Source organism: Struthio camelus, chromosome 2, assembly GCF_040807025.1.
Source record: "Struthio camelus isolate bStrCam1 chromosome 2, bStrCam1.hap1, whole genome shotgun sequence".
NCBI classification, from domain to species: domain Eukaryota; kingdom Metazoa; phylum Chordata; class Aves; order Struthioniformes; family Struthionidae; genus Struthio; species Struthio camelus.
The window spans coordinates 60,882,372-60,901,643 of NC_090943.1; the positions used below are offsets into that span (position 1 = coordinate 60,882,372).

At 36.9% G+C, this 19,272-nt stretch overlaps 1 protein-coding gene across 12 annotated transcripts in view; it reads right to left on the reverse strand.

Annotated features, from left to right (window-relative positions):
- The window catches only part of TPK1 (thiamin pyrophosphokinase 1), a 305,490-nt gene that overhangs the window by 274,063 nt on the left and 12,155 nt on the right, over positions 1–19,272 (reverse strand). For 4 of the 12 annotated variants that reach the window (XM_068936027.1, XM_009679394.2, XM_009679386.2 and 1 more), the window contains exon 1: positions 3,752–3,828. The exons of the other annotated variants lie outside the window; for them this stretch is intronic. In XM_068936027.1, coding sequence (XP_068792128.1) covers positions 3,752–3,809 — 58 coding nt within the window. In that variant the 5' untranslated portion in view covers positions 3,810–3,828. Of the gene's footprint in view, positions 1–3,751; positions 3,829–19,272 lie in introns of those variants that run through there. 12 annotated transcript variants of the gene reach the window in all.

Below are 19,272 nucleotides of genomic sequence, written 5' to 3' on the forward strand. Positions count from 1 at the left end.
TAATGCATGCTCCAAAATGAAGGTATAATATGATGATTTCATGAGGAAAAAAGAATACATTCTTGTACTACAGAATGCTCGTTTCCTTGCAAGCTTCAATGAACTGTTTTTGTCATTTTCTAAATATTTTAAGATGTCAAAGTGTATTTTTTCCTGTCTTTGGAAAAATAGTCCTGAATATCAACTTTTTTGTTTTCTGAATACCAGTTTTACTTAGTTCAACCTACTTTCAGTTAGAACTGTGCTAATTGTATTACTACCGGATGCAATATAAAGCTAAAATCCTTTTTCCTGGAAAATTTAGGGGAAAAAGAACAGGAAAGTCCCTACAATAAAGATCATTTATCAAGAATAATGTTGCTCAGCTGCAATTTAATACAAAGACACAAATGAAACACTTTTAGGAAGAATTATCTCCTTAAATGGTACAACTGATATGTACCACAGTGGATCCTTTAATGAATGACTATTAAAGTCTTTAAAAAGGGAAAGCAGTTTTTTGAGGGACAACTGTTAAAGCATATCCTTAGTTTTAAGGACAGGCTTAAGTTCTCCCTCCTTCCACAAGCCTGGGTGAGACAGGTTCATGTGCTGTGCTGTCATGCTGAAGAGAAGGGGGCATTATATTTCATTTGAAAGAGACCTCTAAGAACCTTACCCCTAACCCATAGATGTCAGCTGCAATCCTTCCACTGACTTCAACAGCCTGTGTTTAGTTTTATGGTATCAAAAACTAACAAACAAAAAACAACCCCCCTCCCGACTGTATTAAATAAATAATAAATGCATTCAACCAATATAAAGCTTCCCAGTGCTCCTCTCCTGGAGGAGAGGAGATCACCATCAACAGCAAGCTCATTTAGTATGTTTTTGTAAGCTTCATAATTCTCTTTTTGTCATTGTTATTAAAAACATCAGAATAACATGTATAATTTTGGTTTATAAGAGATTTCATAGCAACAAAATTCTGATAGTAAAGATAAAAGCAGATTTTCAGTTATTCTTGTAGTTATGATGTCATTAAAATAATGTATCATCTTGCAATTTAAATTTCATTTTGACATTCCTTTAGCTAATTGTGTAGGCAAATGTTAAATCAGTTTCAAACTACACTACATTCTGAAGGTTTGAAATAAGATGTTCCTGTAACAATGGTAAATTGCTCTTTTCCCTGTTCTCTTTAGTGTTCTATTTAAGTCATTTTTTAATTTGCCTCAATAAATTTTTGATACTAAAAAATAAAAACGGGGGAGAAGAAAGAGAATCCCATTTCAGATTCTGCCAAGTCATTAAAAAATGGAACATATGCGAGCTGAAAGCATTTGCACCAACTCATTAACCACATCCTCACATTTCAACCAACTTTTCCAGGAGCAAGCAACATTTGAATAATGTCTGTTCACAGACATTGTAATTCAGCAGTACTGACCCACAATGATATGTAGACTTCTCTCTTTACTTGTTCAAAATGCTGAAAGAGCATTTCTAAGGTATGTATTCAGTCAGGGAATAAATTTATCCCCCAGATGACACAGGCAGTATTCTGGGTGAAGTTACTAGGAGCTGTGTTCCCTTACTTAGGCTGAATTTTGGCCTCAGATATAACCATTTTCCCCCGATGTAACATAATGAATTAATTTTACAGTAGGATACATTTCACAGTTATTAGTGTTCCTACCTTTCCTGCGTATCATACCTTTCTTTTGGCAGGTCTCAGGCCAAACACAGTTCATGTACAAATATTTCAGCTAGAGTCACGTGAGGACTTTGACACAGAATCCAGACACAGTAGCTCAACTAACAGCCACCGGCTTGCTGAGATGAGGGCATAGACGCTCTTGACTCACCACAAAGGCAAAATAAAGCGACTTAGCTTAAACCTTTTATTTGTTTATTTAAAATCAAATGTTTCTCAGCTTTAAATTGCTATCCCTCTTACACTTATCATGCTTTCTCTCTGTCAGCTTCAAAAGCCAGTCATATAAACTTTTCGCCCTAACCACTCTAGAAATGTTCTCAGGAAATAGAAGACTTTCTAGAAATAATGTGAGTGTATTAGTACAACAATTATTATATATTATTCAATATATATTAGGATTAAAAATATTCGTGATGGCAGTGGGGAACCTCCACAAGTGAAAACCAGGCCCCAAAATACCATCCTGTTGGCATATGACAGCCTTTGTTAAAACCTTTTCTGATTTTGGACTCACTAGTGCTTCTTAGCAGAGAAGCACTCATCCCCCGTGCACAGCTACTATTTATCATTTACATCAGGAAAGCAGAAGAAATTCACATTTTTTGTTGCTGCTGCTGTATTAAGGAAAAATGGTACCAATTGTATACTGTCATCCTGTATGAGAGGACAGCTTCACTGAGTTCAGTGAAGCCTTACGCTCCGTGTGAGCATAAGGGTCCACCACAGGCCACCATACAGCACTCAGACAGCTAGTTTAAATGGAGCGAGTGGAGAGACAAAGAAGAAAGGGGAACAAAATAAAAGCAAATTTCTGAGACAGTGACAGATCCAGTTGTGTTTACTGTCTTCCAGCATCTGCTTGGGAGACTTCAAAAGCAGTCTCACAAAAGCAGTACTTCTTTAAAACTGTTTGGTAGTGATAAGGGATAATGTAATCAGAACATGACCATTTGCCATCAGAGGAACTTTACAACAACAGAGAGGAAAATTGCTACAGACGGAAGAAATTCAAACACAGTCAGGGAACCAAACAAACCAGAGGGGCCAACGTCAGAGGATTCAACCAAGAGCACAGAATAATGTTTTGGCTGAAGTCACCTTTAGATAGCTTTGCAACAAATACAGCATACCACAAATCTGTGGTTTATTGATTACTCACAGAATTTGATGGAGGAGGAGGAGCTTTTAATTAAAAGACAAGATAAAGTGCAAATGCTTCCCAAGCCTTTACGAAACTCCTACTTCAGTGATTTGTAGAGCCATAGCAAGGCACTGAGTCTGTACATCTACAAAGAACAGGTATATTCATAACCTGATTATTTGCATTGATTTAAGTTTCTATTGAAGATAAAGGCAGTTCCTGTTTTTCAGTAAGAAATTACTGAAAAAGCTACAACTGAAGAACATTTTTTTCCCTCTTGAAAAACTAGCAAAGCTGCTGCTTTTAAATCTTTCAGAGAGAATTTCAGCAGATTCAAAAATCACTCTAACATTTCCCTTTGTTTTATTCATTCAATAACGAAGAGCTGATGCTTGCTTAAAAGGAGCTATGTTTCCATAGCTCTACCTATGCAAAGTATAACACAAACATGTAACGAATGTCACGTCTTAGTGTAGTGCCAAGGTGTCACCTTAGAAAGGGGCCTTCTGTTTTTAAGTTAAGTATATCACTGATGTAACCTTCTTATTTTTAAGGAACAAACTGGAAAAGCCTTTTTGGTTTATGTGCCATTTTTTCATAGATGAAATAGTTCATAGGTCCCACCATGTTATGATTGTTTTAACGGAATGAGAAATTATGATTTTCTTAATAAATTTTTCCTAAATGTCCTTTTTCTCCAGCATCTTTTTCTTGAAATTTTTCTTTGAGCATACATATCTGTACACATATTTTTTCTATTTCAATTTTGTTACTATTTAAGTAGCAATGGCAATCGGAAAAAAGCATTTATTAAACAAAGCCAAGAATACAATCCCAGACACAAACTTCTTAGTATAAAAGGCATGAATTAAAAGACCCTCCCCCCCCCCCAAAACATAAGCAAGCCAGACCTGATCTTAAGGAATCATCTAATAAACCTGCTTCATCAAAACCTGAAGTCAAATACATCTCAAAGGCAGACAGTAGAAAGCAGAAGCTATGCCATAAATAGCACACTGACTGAAACAGAAATGACATTCAGCAGTCACATGAAGGAAAAGCACTTACTGGCTGTATGGGGATGAAGGAGAAAACTCTTCAATGTGTAGGTAACTATATGGAAATGGATGTGAAACCAGAGGACTGAAATACTAACCAGAGGAAAAAAAAAAAAAAAAAAGTGGCTTAAGGTGGAAAAAAAGGGGTAAAGGCCACATCCAAAAGGAAAAGAGTAAAAATCCATGTTTTTCCAAGTCACTCATAGCAATATATAACAGATATCCACTTATGAATGGAAGAGATGGCTTCTGTGGTGCTTCACAGAAAACTGCTTTTAGATCACAACATATAGGTAAGGAATGCAAGTTCAGGAACTGCAGTTCAGAAGAAACACACCTGTCACCTGAGTAACACAGTAAGCAACGCAATGATAAAGAGCGAGCAGAACAAATAGTTTCCTTCAGTATCTCTAAGGCAGTATACTGCTATCATTATCCAACTTACCTAAATCAAAGCCATATTTAATACATTTGCATGTGCTACAATTGCTGTGCAGACAGCAGACACAGTTAACAGTAGAAAGTACTACCATCTAAACATGGCTAAGGCACAGGTTAAAACACTTTTCAGTAAGCAATTACAATCTTGTGCGCTTCTGTGGTGTGGGTTTCTTCTGGAGCTGTTCTGCATGGTATGAATAATTATTCTTTGGAGCAACAATGCAAATAACTGAACTACCCATTTATGTGTTATTCAGAAGTCTCAATCTTTTTCTTGTTCTGATATGAAATTTGACCCTAGAACTATGAACATCCTCCCAACAAACATTTGTGATGTTCCTACATTCCTAAAAAATTACCTTCATGTAAAAATTCTCCACCATCTCTATCTACTTTATTAGGTATACTGGAACGTAACACATTTATGCTTGTAAAACATTCCGGTATTCTACTACAAAAAACCTCAAGAGAAATACAAGGTGTTATTACCGAGAAGTGCATCTTGTAGCACTTCCACGTATAATAAGTTAATTCACAATTGAGCTAGAATAGTATTTTGTCTGAGCAGGGTAATGTAATGCTGAACTTAAAAATCTCTTCTCATTTAAGAGAGAATTTACAATAGGGCAACTTCATGGATTCTTAACGAGTCAGTCCTGATTTACACCATAAGAAGTAAAAATACATTTGTCCAGGTGAAATTAGCCCTGTGAGGGCCCCCAACTTGTTCAGTTGCACAGCTAAAAACATGTTACCAGAAAAAGGGCTCAGAACCAGCTATGCCTACAGCTGTTCTGTAAAATATAGCATTAGGAAGTAAAGAAGAACTCTTACAGACTTTTTTGGTGAATATGGATTCACTAAAGGAAAGTCACATCAGATTAAAAAAAAAAAATCTAGTTAAACAAACTAGTTTTCTGGGGAAAGAGATATGCCATAAAGTCTGGAACTGCAACAGAGCATATGACACGAAGCTAAACAGGAAGTTAGTAAGTTACAGAAAATAGGGATTAGTAGAAGAGGGCTAAACAGGAAAGATATCATATCAGGATATCTCATGGAATTAACTGTATGGCTTTGAGGAATGGAGTAACAAAAACAGGATGAAATTCAATAATACCAAAAGCAAGATAATGAGTTTGGGGTCTACTAACAAAAAACTATGCTATATGCTCATCAACTGGCAATACATGAGGAAAAGCACATAGATTTATCAGCTAGTCATAAGATCACTGCAAGCCACATCAAGGCAACTGTATTTCTGGCTACTTAGATTCAATGACCTGCTTAAAAAATAAAAGGCCATAATAGGCATTTTGAAGGCATATGACGATTTGAAGACTGGAGAGCCTATCATACAAAAGGAGACTAAGAAGAGCTTGAAACCTTTACATGAGAAAAGGAGGCCAACTGCTGCCTACAAATATGTCAGAGGGTAGATACCAATGAAAGAAGAGACAGTTAAGCTACAGGAAAATGTTGACACAGGAATAAGTAGGTATAAATGCCCAAGAATTAATTTAGAAGGAAAATCAGAAGACACTTCCTAGATACGAGAACTATCGTGTTCTGTAGTATCAATCAAATAGGAAAGAGTGAAGGAAAAGCATCCTGTTGTTACTTTAAAAACAGAGCTAGTCAAGATGATATAATGCAAGATAAGGTGTTTCAACTAGATGATCCAGCAAATCCTTTTCATTCTTATTACCTTTACAATGACTTGATAAACTAAAAGATGAAAGATACCTCTCTCTCACTGTATATCCAGGAAAAACACATTACTTAAAACATTCATTAGGCAGCGGGTGTTTTTGTTCCCAGTAAACATACTGCAGCATCTCATTTGCAAAGCAAAAAGCTGTCCTATCTATATCTAGTTAAAAGATCATATTATCTAATACTGGAAAGTGTAAAACAGCTTATCGGCTCATCATTTTTCTCCCATTTGGAAATATACTCATCATATTGTCAACTATCAGGAAGGATTCAGAATCGAAACCGAACAGTCAAATTCAGTAACAATTCAGTGCTCCAACACTCAACACTGCATTCTGTGAGGTGCTAGACTTAGATAACATCTTCTTATTTTAAAAGCAAGATTAAGTGAGAGTTATTCTTTCGGGGTAACCATGTAATAGAATACTTGCTATTTACTAGCAATATAGTGGTAATATCTCCACATTTATTACCGCTACAGTGACAGAAGACAAAGCTTTCTTTCTTAAGCTCCAATATTGAATTCAATGTTTCAAGTGAACCCTTCACTACAGGCCATTTCAGTAAGTTCTGAACAACAATTAAACCAAAGAGGATATATTGTTCTGTGACTAATCCTCTCAAGATCAACATTCAATAGGACTTCTTCTGTAGTTAGACCACATGTTGACACATAGTTATAAATATATCTACATTGATTTTTGACTGGAAGACTGGTTAGCAAAAAAGTTTTATCATTCTGTTCTGATGGGATATCTGTATTATGAACTGTAATGTTCTATGGTTCAAAATAAGTTGTTTTTTTTCTAAAAACACTCCACCGTCTATAACTAATTACAGCTTTTTTTTTTTTTTAATAAAGCTAGAATAGCGTATGCGTTGCAGGCAGTTTTTTGTTTTACTTTCTTATGAGCTTATAAGCTTATATGAGCTTTTCTTATGAAGGAGGTACTCAGCAAATACACTGAAATTCTGAAAATTAAATATCCACATTACAAGTCAGATGTGCTTTTTTTTTCCACACAGCTTTCATCTCTTCAGTAATAAAAACCAGAACCATTCAGGCCTAGTATTTTTTGTAGGAATCTAATCACTTTCCCGCATCATTTTCCTCAGTGCTTTGCCATAATCATTATTAATATAATTGTTTTGCATTTATATAGACTTTTCCATGCAAGGAGCTCAAACACTTCACAAAGCATCAAAGAGGAAAAACTCTATCCTTTAGCTTTGCTATGAGATGTGCTTTAGTTCATGAGGAACAGTTAACACATGAACTGAAATCCACACAAACAAATCATACTATTCAAATGCCCTTTAAGACCTTGTGTATTGCTTATTTACTGTTGATGAAAAATAAGCAATGAAGATATAGTTCTGTTAACAAAGGGAAATAACGCAATTCATTACACTGAAAATAATTCTTACAGGGGTTTATTGATATTGGAAAGCATCTATCCCCACATATTCTTCTTTCAGAATGACAGCAAAGCCTTCTTCTGAAGGAAAAAAAAATAGAAAAGTACAAAATGCTTTATTACATTACCCTACACTAATTATTAATATCCTGCAAAAATAATCTTCATGAAGGATCAAGCTGCACAAAATTGAACTTTGGACATGACTATCTTCCGCAGTTACATTTTCAGGATACAAGAGATTCTCCACACCCACCTAACTAAAACAATTCTGTAAAGCCTAGCCCCCATTTACTCAGCAGGAATTTTGCCTGCAATTTCAAAGGGTACGGGATTTGTCCATCAATCTTGAAGCAAATTACATCAAAACGTAAGGTAGATGCATTTGTCTTGATCTCATCAGGTTTTTTCCCCCATTTAAGTTGCATGAATTGCCTCTCACAATCATCAGTCAGATTACCATTGCAAAAATCAGCCTCGTAAAATGTTAACAACTGTGGGGCATTCTGAACTAACCTTTCTCCCTGTGCACTGAAGCAGGTCAGGAGCGCTCACATAGCCCACTCTGCCATCCTGCTCTCTGAGGGTGGGTGATCTCCAGCAGAGGGACAACAACAAACATTCAGAAAGTACCATCAGGAAGGCATGGTAAAAATCTTAACCTAGAACAGTTATTTCTCCAGTTAACAGCAGCCCATACCTTTAGTTCTTTAGAAATGAGAGCGAAGGTACTGAATCAAACCAAAGGTTTGTCTCCCCCGTTGTTCTGACTTCAGCAAAAACAAGCATCACATGCCTTGGAAAGAGTACAAGAAGCAGAGTGTGCATGAAATGATGCTTCCCTTATTGTATCATCCAGCAAACAGTGGTTAGAGACTTCCTGAACCAGAGGTTGCATCCAGACCGTTGCCTTTAATAGCCACTGGTATTTATTTCTCCATGAATTTCTCTAATCCCTCTGAAACTCTTAGTACTTTTAATTTCCCCTACATCTGTGGCAGTGAGCTTTACAATTTAATTGAACACTGCACAAAAGTCACTCCTTTTGCTTCAAACCTCCTATGCAATGATTTCATTTTACATCCTCAGCTCTTGCATTGCAAAAAACAAAATAATTGTTCCCTATGTGCCCTTTTTTGCAGTATTTATGGCTTTATAGTCTTCTACTGTATTTTCTCTCAGTCATCGCTTTTCCAAGCTGGAGTTCTAACGTGTTCAGTCTCCTTATGTGGAAATGATCCAATATCACCGATAGTCCTTGTTACCCATCTTCATACTTTTTCAGTTCCACCCATGCGTGTTTTGGAAGTGATGCAACTGCATTTTTCTCTCCTTCAGTGCATTTGAGCCCAACTTCCCTGTACAAAACTGAGACTATATTTTACCTATGTATCAAATTTGGCCTGATCCTGCTTTCATTTAACGCAGTAGCAAAACTCTCAGAGTTCAACAATCCAAAGTCAAACTCAACTCTTTTCATACTGCAAGACTACCATTTTTAAAGTACCTTAACAAATGATTAAAGAACTTCAAAATTCTAGAAAATACACACTTGGTGCTAGACATCTAGGTGGTATGAAGGGGCAAAACACGATCAAATTTAATGAAGAAACAGGAAGACAAACCTGGGGAGAACCCGCCAGATGCATCTTAGTTAAAAATGTACACAGCTTAACTATGTATAGTTTGAAAGAATTATTTCCATCCTGTAATTCATCGGAAGGTTTTTAGAATGCACAATAATCTTTTGTATGACAGGATCATTAAGCAAACATATGAACATTAACACAAAAGGAATACATATCTAAATTACTTCATATTCACTTCAAAAAGGAAGGTATTTATAAACTAGTGTTCTGTCTGGGATTTTACATAAGGTTGTATTATATATAGAAGTAGTCTTTTCTCAGCTGTCAAGTTTGTTGTTGTCTGACCAAAAATACAAAAAGGCACTAAACTTAAGGCATACTGGAATTAGAAATATTTCTATAAGGAGTGCATATATTTTTATCATGTAGAACCAGGCTCTAAGAGTTTACAAAAGAAACAATGCCCAGCAAGTAGAGTACAACATGTAGCAAGTAGAGCAAACTGAGAAATTTGAGAAAATATCTTCTTGTCTCAAAATATTCATTATTAAAATTGCAGTTGTTCACAGGAAAGATGAGGTTTGAAAAACATGTTTGTTCCCAGAATCTCCAAAACTGTTAAACTATCCCACTCATCCTTCTTCATGTGAAATATTTCATCCTGGGAGAATTTTCACTCTTAATGAATTAGGCTGAGCAGTCACATTTGAAATAGAACATTTTAAGATAATCTAAACTCAAATGCATTTGTTGATGTTAGCCGAAATTTGCTCAGGGCATTTTTTGAGGGTTGAACTTTTTGTCCTGACCTAGAACACAGAAAATTTTTAAATCGGTAGAACGTTCCAAGATAGAGTAACCATCTCTCAACCCAAGACCTGCAGTAAAGGCATAAAGTTATCTGCTCATCTCATCTGATTCTTCCAACAACATGCGTCAGTGCAACAAGTACAGTAACTCTTACGGGGAGTGCTGAGGGCGGGGGGTGGGGGACTCATCTTCCAGAGCTCCAATGGAACAGACCATCTGCTTCTTTGGATCTATCAGAAGACATGGAAGCTTTGCTATTTCTGAAGTGGGAAAAAAGGCTGTATGTTTTATTTTTAGCAGCAGAATTCTGTTAAATACCACTTTAGATAGGATTGTTATTATTCATCTGCTTCCATGACACACATAATAATGCTAATAACCTGGTTCTTTAGCTCCTTGTCCCTCCTGAAACAACCTGGTTTACCACAAAGATCGAAAGACGCAGTGAATAGATGCCACAGCAACAGTAACTTTCACAGCTGAAATGCAGCCCAGTAGGGCTGTATCTCCCTACAAATGCCTTTTGTCTTTCAATATCCACAAACGACCTTAGTGGTATAGTCTTAAAATAAATGACTGGAATCTGAAAACTGAAAGATATGTCATGATCTAAGTTACTTCTTGCACAAAAGGAGAAGCAGCAATATCCCATTAAAGTTATAAAAGAAAGATGGTTGTACATGATGTGATCGTGTAACATGGTTACTTCATTCTATTTCTTCCACGTCACTTCAAAGAAGGGAAGGGGGAGAGTGTCTTACAGCTGAAGAGTATTCCAAGAGCTAAATATCTGTTTGCACCATCTCTTCGCCATCTACCAAGAGTAACTCTCTGATGAATTTAATCAACAGAAAATAGCAATGAAATACTTTACTATGGGAATCTTAATAACCATACACACCTCATTTTTTCCCCTGTAAAACCCACCAACCACATCTGTTGGGTACATATCACTGACACATCAAAAAAACGCACAGACAATTTTAGTTTGGAACTACAAAACAGCAAGTGTTGTGTGTTAGTATTTCAAATCTCCCTCTATTCCCCTTTTTAAAGATCCATACCATCTCTCAACTCCTGCATCATTTCACCAATAGGGCATACACAATTTTTTCTGATGTCTGAAAAGAGCATCAACATGTAACATTGATTTTATCAACTTTCTTCACGGTTTAATTCTTACAGAAAAAATCAAATACAGCAATAAAAATGCTAATTGAGAAAGTTTTGGGAAAGACGCTGCAGACAATACAACTACACACACAAGAAATTAATTCTGTAGATGATGTGGAAAAGATGGCTTATAAAGTTAACGAGATATTACTTAAGGCAAGAGAAACAATTAGGCTATTAACAGTGAAGATAAAGCAAACATTTTGCCATCAAATATAATGAAACTAATTAAAAGTGAAATGAAAATTAAGACATGAATATGAAAACAAAGTCAAACACGATAAAAGGCAAGAGTTAGGCTACAAAAATCCAAACCAATGCATTTGAGCATGCAGCACCTAAAAGAACATGAATGGAACGTATTTTCTCTCTCCCTTCCCCTCCCCCCCCCCTTTTTTTTAAAAAAAAAAAAATCCCAAAATTCAGAGATCTCTTCCTTTGGGCATGGCTTGCTTTTTTAAGGATAGAAAGATTTTATGAGTACCAGAAACAAAACTAAAGGCAGAGTCATAACTGTAAATAGTGAATGCTGAAAAAGCAGTAAGCTGGGTTGTGCGTTTAGCTACTCCTGAACAATCTCCAGTGTTTTAAAGGGCAGATTCTTTCCCAAGATATACTGCAGGAACATGGAACAACACAACTATTGAAATCTATTGCTATTAGCTTAAATTGCTTTACAAAATACTTTTCTGACTGTACAAAAGCCTGACGAGTGCCAGACCTGATTCTGATCATATTTATACGATTAGCCTAATTCACACAAGTTCAACAAAAATTGCAAGATTTATGCTCATAAAGACTTTTTTTTAATGCAATGGGCAGCCTTGCGTACTCAATGCAGTGTCCACCCACAAACGCTGCAGGCTCCCTATTTTCAGAGAGGATTTTGTGAAGAGAACTGAAGTTCTGAATGATCTCAAGACACTGCAGTTAACACTGTCAACAGCTCTTCTTGACATGCTATTAATCCTCAGCTTTCACAAGCCTCTTCCCATTTTGTTCTTCTCTCTAACTATTACTTTATCATCCTTATCCTCTTCCCAAAAATCTAAAGATCCCCCGACTGTCCCTCTCCTCTAATGTTGCTGAATGATCGCACCCACTGCTAGCCTATCAAAGGCCATCTTTACCTCTCCGCTGCAGACTTCCCTCATTCAGTATTAACACCTCAGCTGTTTTTTCTAATATTTTCGTCATGGATGCCAAGCAACAACTTCAGTCCAAAGCATCTGTGTGAGCTATTTGAATTTTCAGTGCTTTCTGTTAAACCATCACACATCTGAAAACTTTAAGGTCACTACACACCATCCTCAAAATCTATTAAAACTTACCTGGTGCCACCATGCCTACAGACACATAACAGCTGTTAAGCAGTTTGTGCGTTGTAATTACTACTTACAGAGTCGACTGTAGTCATCTCACTTTTATTTGGTGCTTCCCTCTTCCTGCTTCTCATTGTTTATCTTAAATATCTTAACTGTTGTCTTACATTAGTATGCAAACTGTTCTGAATACGAATCATTTTACTATTACATGTTAATTTCCAACAGCCTAGAGAAAAGGGGCCTCATCTTTGAGGCCACATTTCAATGCAGATATAAAGTTTTAATTACATTTTTATAGCCACCACACCACTCATAGGAGGGTGAGCGTTTCTCATGCTCAGAATAAGAGAATGAGATAATGTGGAATATCTTAGGATATTCTTCAGAAACAAGGAGAGGGAAAAAATAAAGAAAAAAAACAGTCCAAAAGCAAAGTTTCTAATTGCAGAACATGCAATGAAATAATGATGCCCTCTTCTGTTATTTAGAAGTATCCCTTGATAATTCAGCCTTTGAACAAGTTGGGGCATTGTCTGCATAACATCAAGCAGACATATAATGTTGTATAAAATATAATTGCTTAATAATGAAGTGTTGATCGGTGTGTTCTCAAGAGAAAAGGAATAAACATTTTCTCACTAATTAGCTTTTTAATTCTCTCTGAATAGGCAGCCTATACACTTATTCTGCAAGTTATGATGACCTGGTCTGCAAGGGATAAAGTCTCCCTCCTCAGAAGTGTTGCAATTACTCTGCTAATCCGAAACACATAGAAACCACAACATCCCCACTAACATCAACAGGATGCTAGCCAATAGGTGCAGAATTCTGAATAAAGTGGTAACGCCTAACCGATGCAGGGCAGGGACACACAAAGACACACCATCAGGTCCTGAAAGGAGCACTGTCACATTGCTCTGCACAGAGCACAGACTGAGCATTTCACAATGTAATAGCCCTAGAGTGAGCACTGTGCATTGCAAGACAGCATTTGGAAAGACAGCGAATATAAAGCGACTCGAATGTTAACTGAATAATGATAACAACTGACAAGATAATGTTACAACGTGCAATGTTTTTAAGCACATTTCCCATTACATTTAATGGAAGTTACACATTGAAATTCCAGCAAACCATAATACCCTTGATTCTACACAACAACCCAACAGCTTGAACAGCTCTAGCAAACACCGTGGAAGAAACACTTGCAAAGAAACCTCTTAAAGGATCATATCTATTTTACTACAAATCTATCAGAAGAGTCTACTCCCTCCTGCTTCTGTTAAGTTATTAAAATATTAAGGAAGTTATTACATTTACAGTAATTTAATGAAAGAAGCTATTTGAAACTTTCAGAAAACTTCACTTCAAAAGAAAAAAAGGCTAAAATTGACCAAATAGATTACAATAAACAAGAACAGCAGAAGGATCACCTGCAGAGAAATCCCCACAAGTATCTGATAATACATGCATTGACTTCACTCCTTTGTCGGATCACATGCACTTTTTTAAGCACTGCATGGCAGCAAAATGCTTTTCAAGGGACCTTTGTTTCACAGCAGGGGAAGAGAAACTGAAAGGAATGAAGTTAGTTTCTCAAATCTCAAGCAAACCAGCGGCAAGCCACGAATGGAAAGCTTCCAAAATTTCACTCCACTGCTCAAATAAGGCCCAAAAATGAGACATCCTATGATTTTTGCCACTGATTTCCATGTCAAAAATGCTGATATTAGAAAGTCCTTCCTCTCACTCCCAATAAGGAACTGACTCCACAAAAACACTGCATTGGTGTCCAGAAGGTATACCTCTCAACCAATTTCACTGAATTAGTGCAAAAAGCTGGACAGTCTTGTTTCAGGTCCCACTAGGTTTATTTTGGTTTTATCTAAGCTCTTTCAGGGATGCATTTAAGTCAAACTGAGTGAGCTGCAAACTGAGTGACCCAGCAATGCTACTTCCAGAATGCTTCCCCTTTCTATTCCTAGTATGCTCTTAAGTGATCTCCCACGGATACTTACCAGGTTCTACCAAAGCCTAAGGCCACACGGGTGGAATTTTAGAAACATTTCTAAATAAGTTACCAAGAAAGAAAAGTTTTGAGAGACAGTATGTTTCATGATGGCCCTCACAGCCAGCAGTACTTTGTCTACCAAGGAAGAAAATATGAGCACGCAATGGGTGCATCCAAATGTAACTTAGTACAAAAGATCCTTTTACATACAATCAGTGCTCGAGATAGAAGTGCATTTCACACTGCCATAGGATTTGATAAAGAAGCCATACAATTAGAACAATAGTTAAAAAGTCAGATAAAGCACTGGAGAGGTCATCAAGTTTCCAATAAATGCAAAAAGCAGAACTCTATGATACATTCTGTGAACCACTGGAAGGTAAAATAACCTCCATTTTGGTTTCATGTTCTGAATTTGTTCGGTTACATCTGTTCTTCTGGACACAGTAGCTAAGCAAGCACTGGACTGGCAATGCCTGGCTTCCAACTCTTCGACTATGTTTTCAAGGAAGTCAAATGCCATATGTTACAGGGAAGAGGATTGAAAGACATAAGACAGGAAGATGAAGTTAAGCAAGCTATACACTCACTGGACCCCATTTACAATCTCAAGAGTAGCTGGATGCATTCTGTAAAAACCAAATGACATTTATGTTTTCCTCGGTAGACCTAGCTAGGTCTGATGTACCACATTCACACTGTGTATATACACAGAAACCTGCAGGGTTATTTTCCAGTTATTTCCACGTATACTTACACGGCCTCGCTCTGAAAAGACTAGGAAGCTAAACCTTGAAGAGATGCTACAGGTTCTACTGAGGCATCTCCTCTCAGCAGCTGAACTCTTAAGAAGAAAATCCCTTATTATTTAAAATTTAAAATTTTCAATACAGAAACTCTAATCTCAGTCTCTTCGACTCCTTTTTCATTAGTGGTTGACAGAATTTTTAATTAGATAAATGGAATAGAGGCCCAAAAAACCCTCTGCTCATAACAATATTAATTTAATAACATTAACAGCACCTTCTATACTTTTCAAATAGGTAAAGGATTGTTCAAATAATTTCCACATCTGGGAGACATTCAGATAATGCAACTTCCCCTAAAGAGTTTTAGGCAGATGATAAAGGTCGCTTGGAAAGACACATCACATCTAGCACCATCTCCTTTTGCAGGGAAGAACACAAAACAGCTCTCTCCCCTTACTTCTCTCAGAAAAGCAGAGCTTGTTCTGGGCTTATATGACTTTTTTTTTTTTTTTTTTTTTAAAAGAAACTAATAGCAGTCCACCTGTGGTCAGCTGCATTTCTGCAATGGTCAGTTCACCTCTGAAAAGAGGATGAATTCTTAATTTAGTCCCTAAATACTATATGTTCTTAATCTAGTCCCCTAAATTTTTTTCCTATGATTTTATCACAAATCTTGTAATCTGGTGTACCATGAACGGAGGGAAAAAAAAAGCAGCAGTTAAATCAACAAAATGATCAGCAGATTGGCACTCAGAAAAAACAAATCACAACAAACCCCACACTTTTTTGGAACCTGCACTTTTTCTATACTATCTCTGTTCAATCAAACTTGCATTTTCACTATTGGACACAGAGGCCACCACACACACACACACAAGTAATGCGATTTTTGCAAAAAGTTCAGGGACTCTTTCACATGCTGACAAAGCAAACAGTACTAACTTGAAATTCACAATTAATATGAACATTTAAAAGCAAAAAAAACCATCAGTACCATTCCTACTAACAACTAAACCTTAGAGCTTGTCAACAGCGTACTTTAGAAAAGTATCATGTTCTTTAATTTATAGATGAGGAATAGTGGCATAATATGGTTAAAAATTTTTCCAACATTATGCAACACAGGACCCAGGAAAAGAATCCAAGTACTTTTGGTTTCATGAGATTTGTAAATGAGTAAACTGAAAAAAAAATGCTACTGTTTGTACTTCACTGCACACAAGGGCCTCTCCCAGAGACACTTGCATAAAGGTGAATAAACCAACAATATGAATGTCCACGAAAAGAAACTGTCAATGGCTGTAAAGAGAAAAACTACTACAACTCTGTACAGAACAGCTGAGAAACAATTAACTTGAATGAACATCACCAGAGATGGGGAAGAATTTCCCTAATATATGCAAAAAATGCTGTGAAACACTAAGATGTCAAAAATTAAGATGAATATCAGGTCTGTAGGAGAAGATCACGTGAGCAGAATTGCAGCGTTTTCTTAGCAATGCATCTTTAGCTATTTTTGGAGCCCTGTATAAATCTAGCAATCTGCAAAATCTCTCTTTGGCAGATATCTATGTTTCTTTAGCTGCCAGTGCTGTAAGACATACCTCCACCCACAAAGGCTCTGAACACCTCCATATTGAACAGGACTCTGAAAGAGCTAGGTTCAGCTAGAGGACTTTTCCGTGCAAGATCAGGCAGGAATAGCTTTTAGTCATGTCTCAGTATCTCCTCTAACACGTGCTAGGATACCAGGGTGCTAAAATAACACTGTAATAACACATCTGAACTTCAGCCTTCAATTTAAAAATCAAACTTCTGAAGTATTAAGGTGAATATAAATCCCTTCCCTATTCATATTTTTCCGTATTATATTCAGAGGAATTTACTTTGCCTCTCTCACTTACCGTAGGTAACTTGCATTGATCCCCAGTGTCTTATTCTGGAACTCTGGCAACATCATTTTAGGATTTGGTGTCAATACTAGCACTTTTCAAACCTTAAACTCATTTAGTTCATGCTTCGCCCTCACAGGAGGCTGGCCATTTACTTCTATCCTCTAAGGAAGCTCATAGCATGAATGACAAAACGTCAGGAATAAATAGGAAAACCAGTTTTATGCCCCCAAAGAACAAAATGTCTTCTTTGTCCTCCCAGGCAGGGTGTTGTTTTTCCTAAAAAAGAAAAGAAAAACAACCAAAACAATGTCCTTTAGCCTCCATCAAATAAATTCCAGCCTGCATATCATTTAGACGCTACTTGTATTTATCCCTGCATCTTGCTCCATTTGCTTCCTCTCTGTTTTTTGACATTACCTTCAGTGCCCTTTGCAGTCATAGCCTACTACAACAGTAGCAGCAGAGAAGATGCTCGATTCAAAGCCCCTATTTCCTTCCCTATAGAGATCTTCTATAGCTTTTGCTACTCCAGACTAGTCAGCAAATTTAGGGTTTAGCAGTTCAGAAAATACTCTTCCCAGCCTCTTCCAACTCTGCTCCCCTTTCCACCTCCAGATGTGTTTTACTTCTATAAAGCAACTGGTATGAACTACTAACCCCTGGCATTTGACATCTCTATCTAGATCAGAAATAAACTACACTTCCTGACAGATGGCTAGGCATAATTCACAACACAAGCACAGCTACTTCTTGATGCAATATATCAAGGAAAACATCTCAGTGCCATATCCTTTTGCTAATTACTACCGTTTTCAAGTCTAGATTAGAAGCACAGACTTTGTAAAAGTAAATAGCAACTAAAAAAACCTAGTTGCCCAGTAAGGATATCATTTATTCAAAGCCACAATCCATCCACCAAGATGCATTGTGGGGCCTGCGGTTTCTTGCACATCTGCCTTCAAGTGCTGACATGTTTTGACAATGCTGCCACTGATTCTGATTTTTAAAGCTGAGAAGAAACTGGATGTTCACCTCCACCATCTGTAAATGCAGCATGTAAATAATACGTTTCACAAAAGAAAAGTTTGCATAACTGTTGTACCTCAAACCACTGGGAATCCTATAATTTGAGGCATGCATTCTCATCAGAGATCTGATGACTGTATAAACTGCACTGACAGCAGGGTTTGTCTCTACGGTGACACATACGAAAATTAAATAAATTAATTCTGTTAGCACAAAACAGATCCGTTAAACTGCAGAGAAATTATTTCTACAGAGATGCATTCACTTGTGAATTTTTACCCTCAGAAATCCATACTCTGAGTTGGCAAAAAAAATTAAGAGCCATTTTCCGAAAGAAGCTTTCTTTTTGATAGTCTGAAGTCCTTTTTGGACATCCAGAGGAAACAGATTCCTAGAAAACTCCTGCCACAGGCTCTAAGGTCACTTCTGTCTCTTTTATTAATATAAAAGATAATTTGTAAAATTTAACAGAATAAGAGAGTTTACAAACAGATACTTTGAAGGTAATCTCTCCAAAATCTGAAGAAATTCATATCCCAGTTAGCAGCAGTACAGAAGCCAATGATGTTAACTCATAGAGATAGTTTTCACTTTCAGGAAAATTCAGGGTAATTTCCACACATATTTTACTCCTTATTTCAGAATTTATGCAGTTTCACACCTCATCCCACTTCTCATTTGTATGCTTTTGGCGTCATCTGTGATTTTGCTAAAAATTTTGTTTGGATGAATACTTACACTGCGCTGCAGAAGAAAGCATGGAGCAATTTACAGTCTGAAAACTTCAGAACACAAGAGTAATCCCTCCTAATCTGAGAGCTCTCGCTGAAGCTAGGGTGATTAACTGAGTGCGAAAGAGCCTGCAGAAACGGCCAGTCCTTCAGTACGCCCAATGGGCGTACAACAAGCTCTCTCTGACTCTACATAACACGATTATTAAACACATAGCTCAATCTCTTATGCCTTCTTACAGCTAAGTCTTCAAAAGTTTGTCTGATCCCTTCCTCTGCCCCAAAGCATAACCAGCTCTACCTACAGGATCCCTCTTTGTCTACTCTTAAAAGAGAAATGACTGCGCCATTTTCCCCAAGCAACCTATTCCAGTGTTTTCCAATGTTAGCTATGCTTTTTCCCCAACATCCTAATTCAAGTCTGTTTTGCTGGAGCTGACGTTCATTTCTTCTCCATCTGTAACAGGAACAATGTAGTATTTCCAAGGTC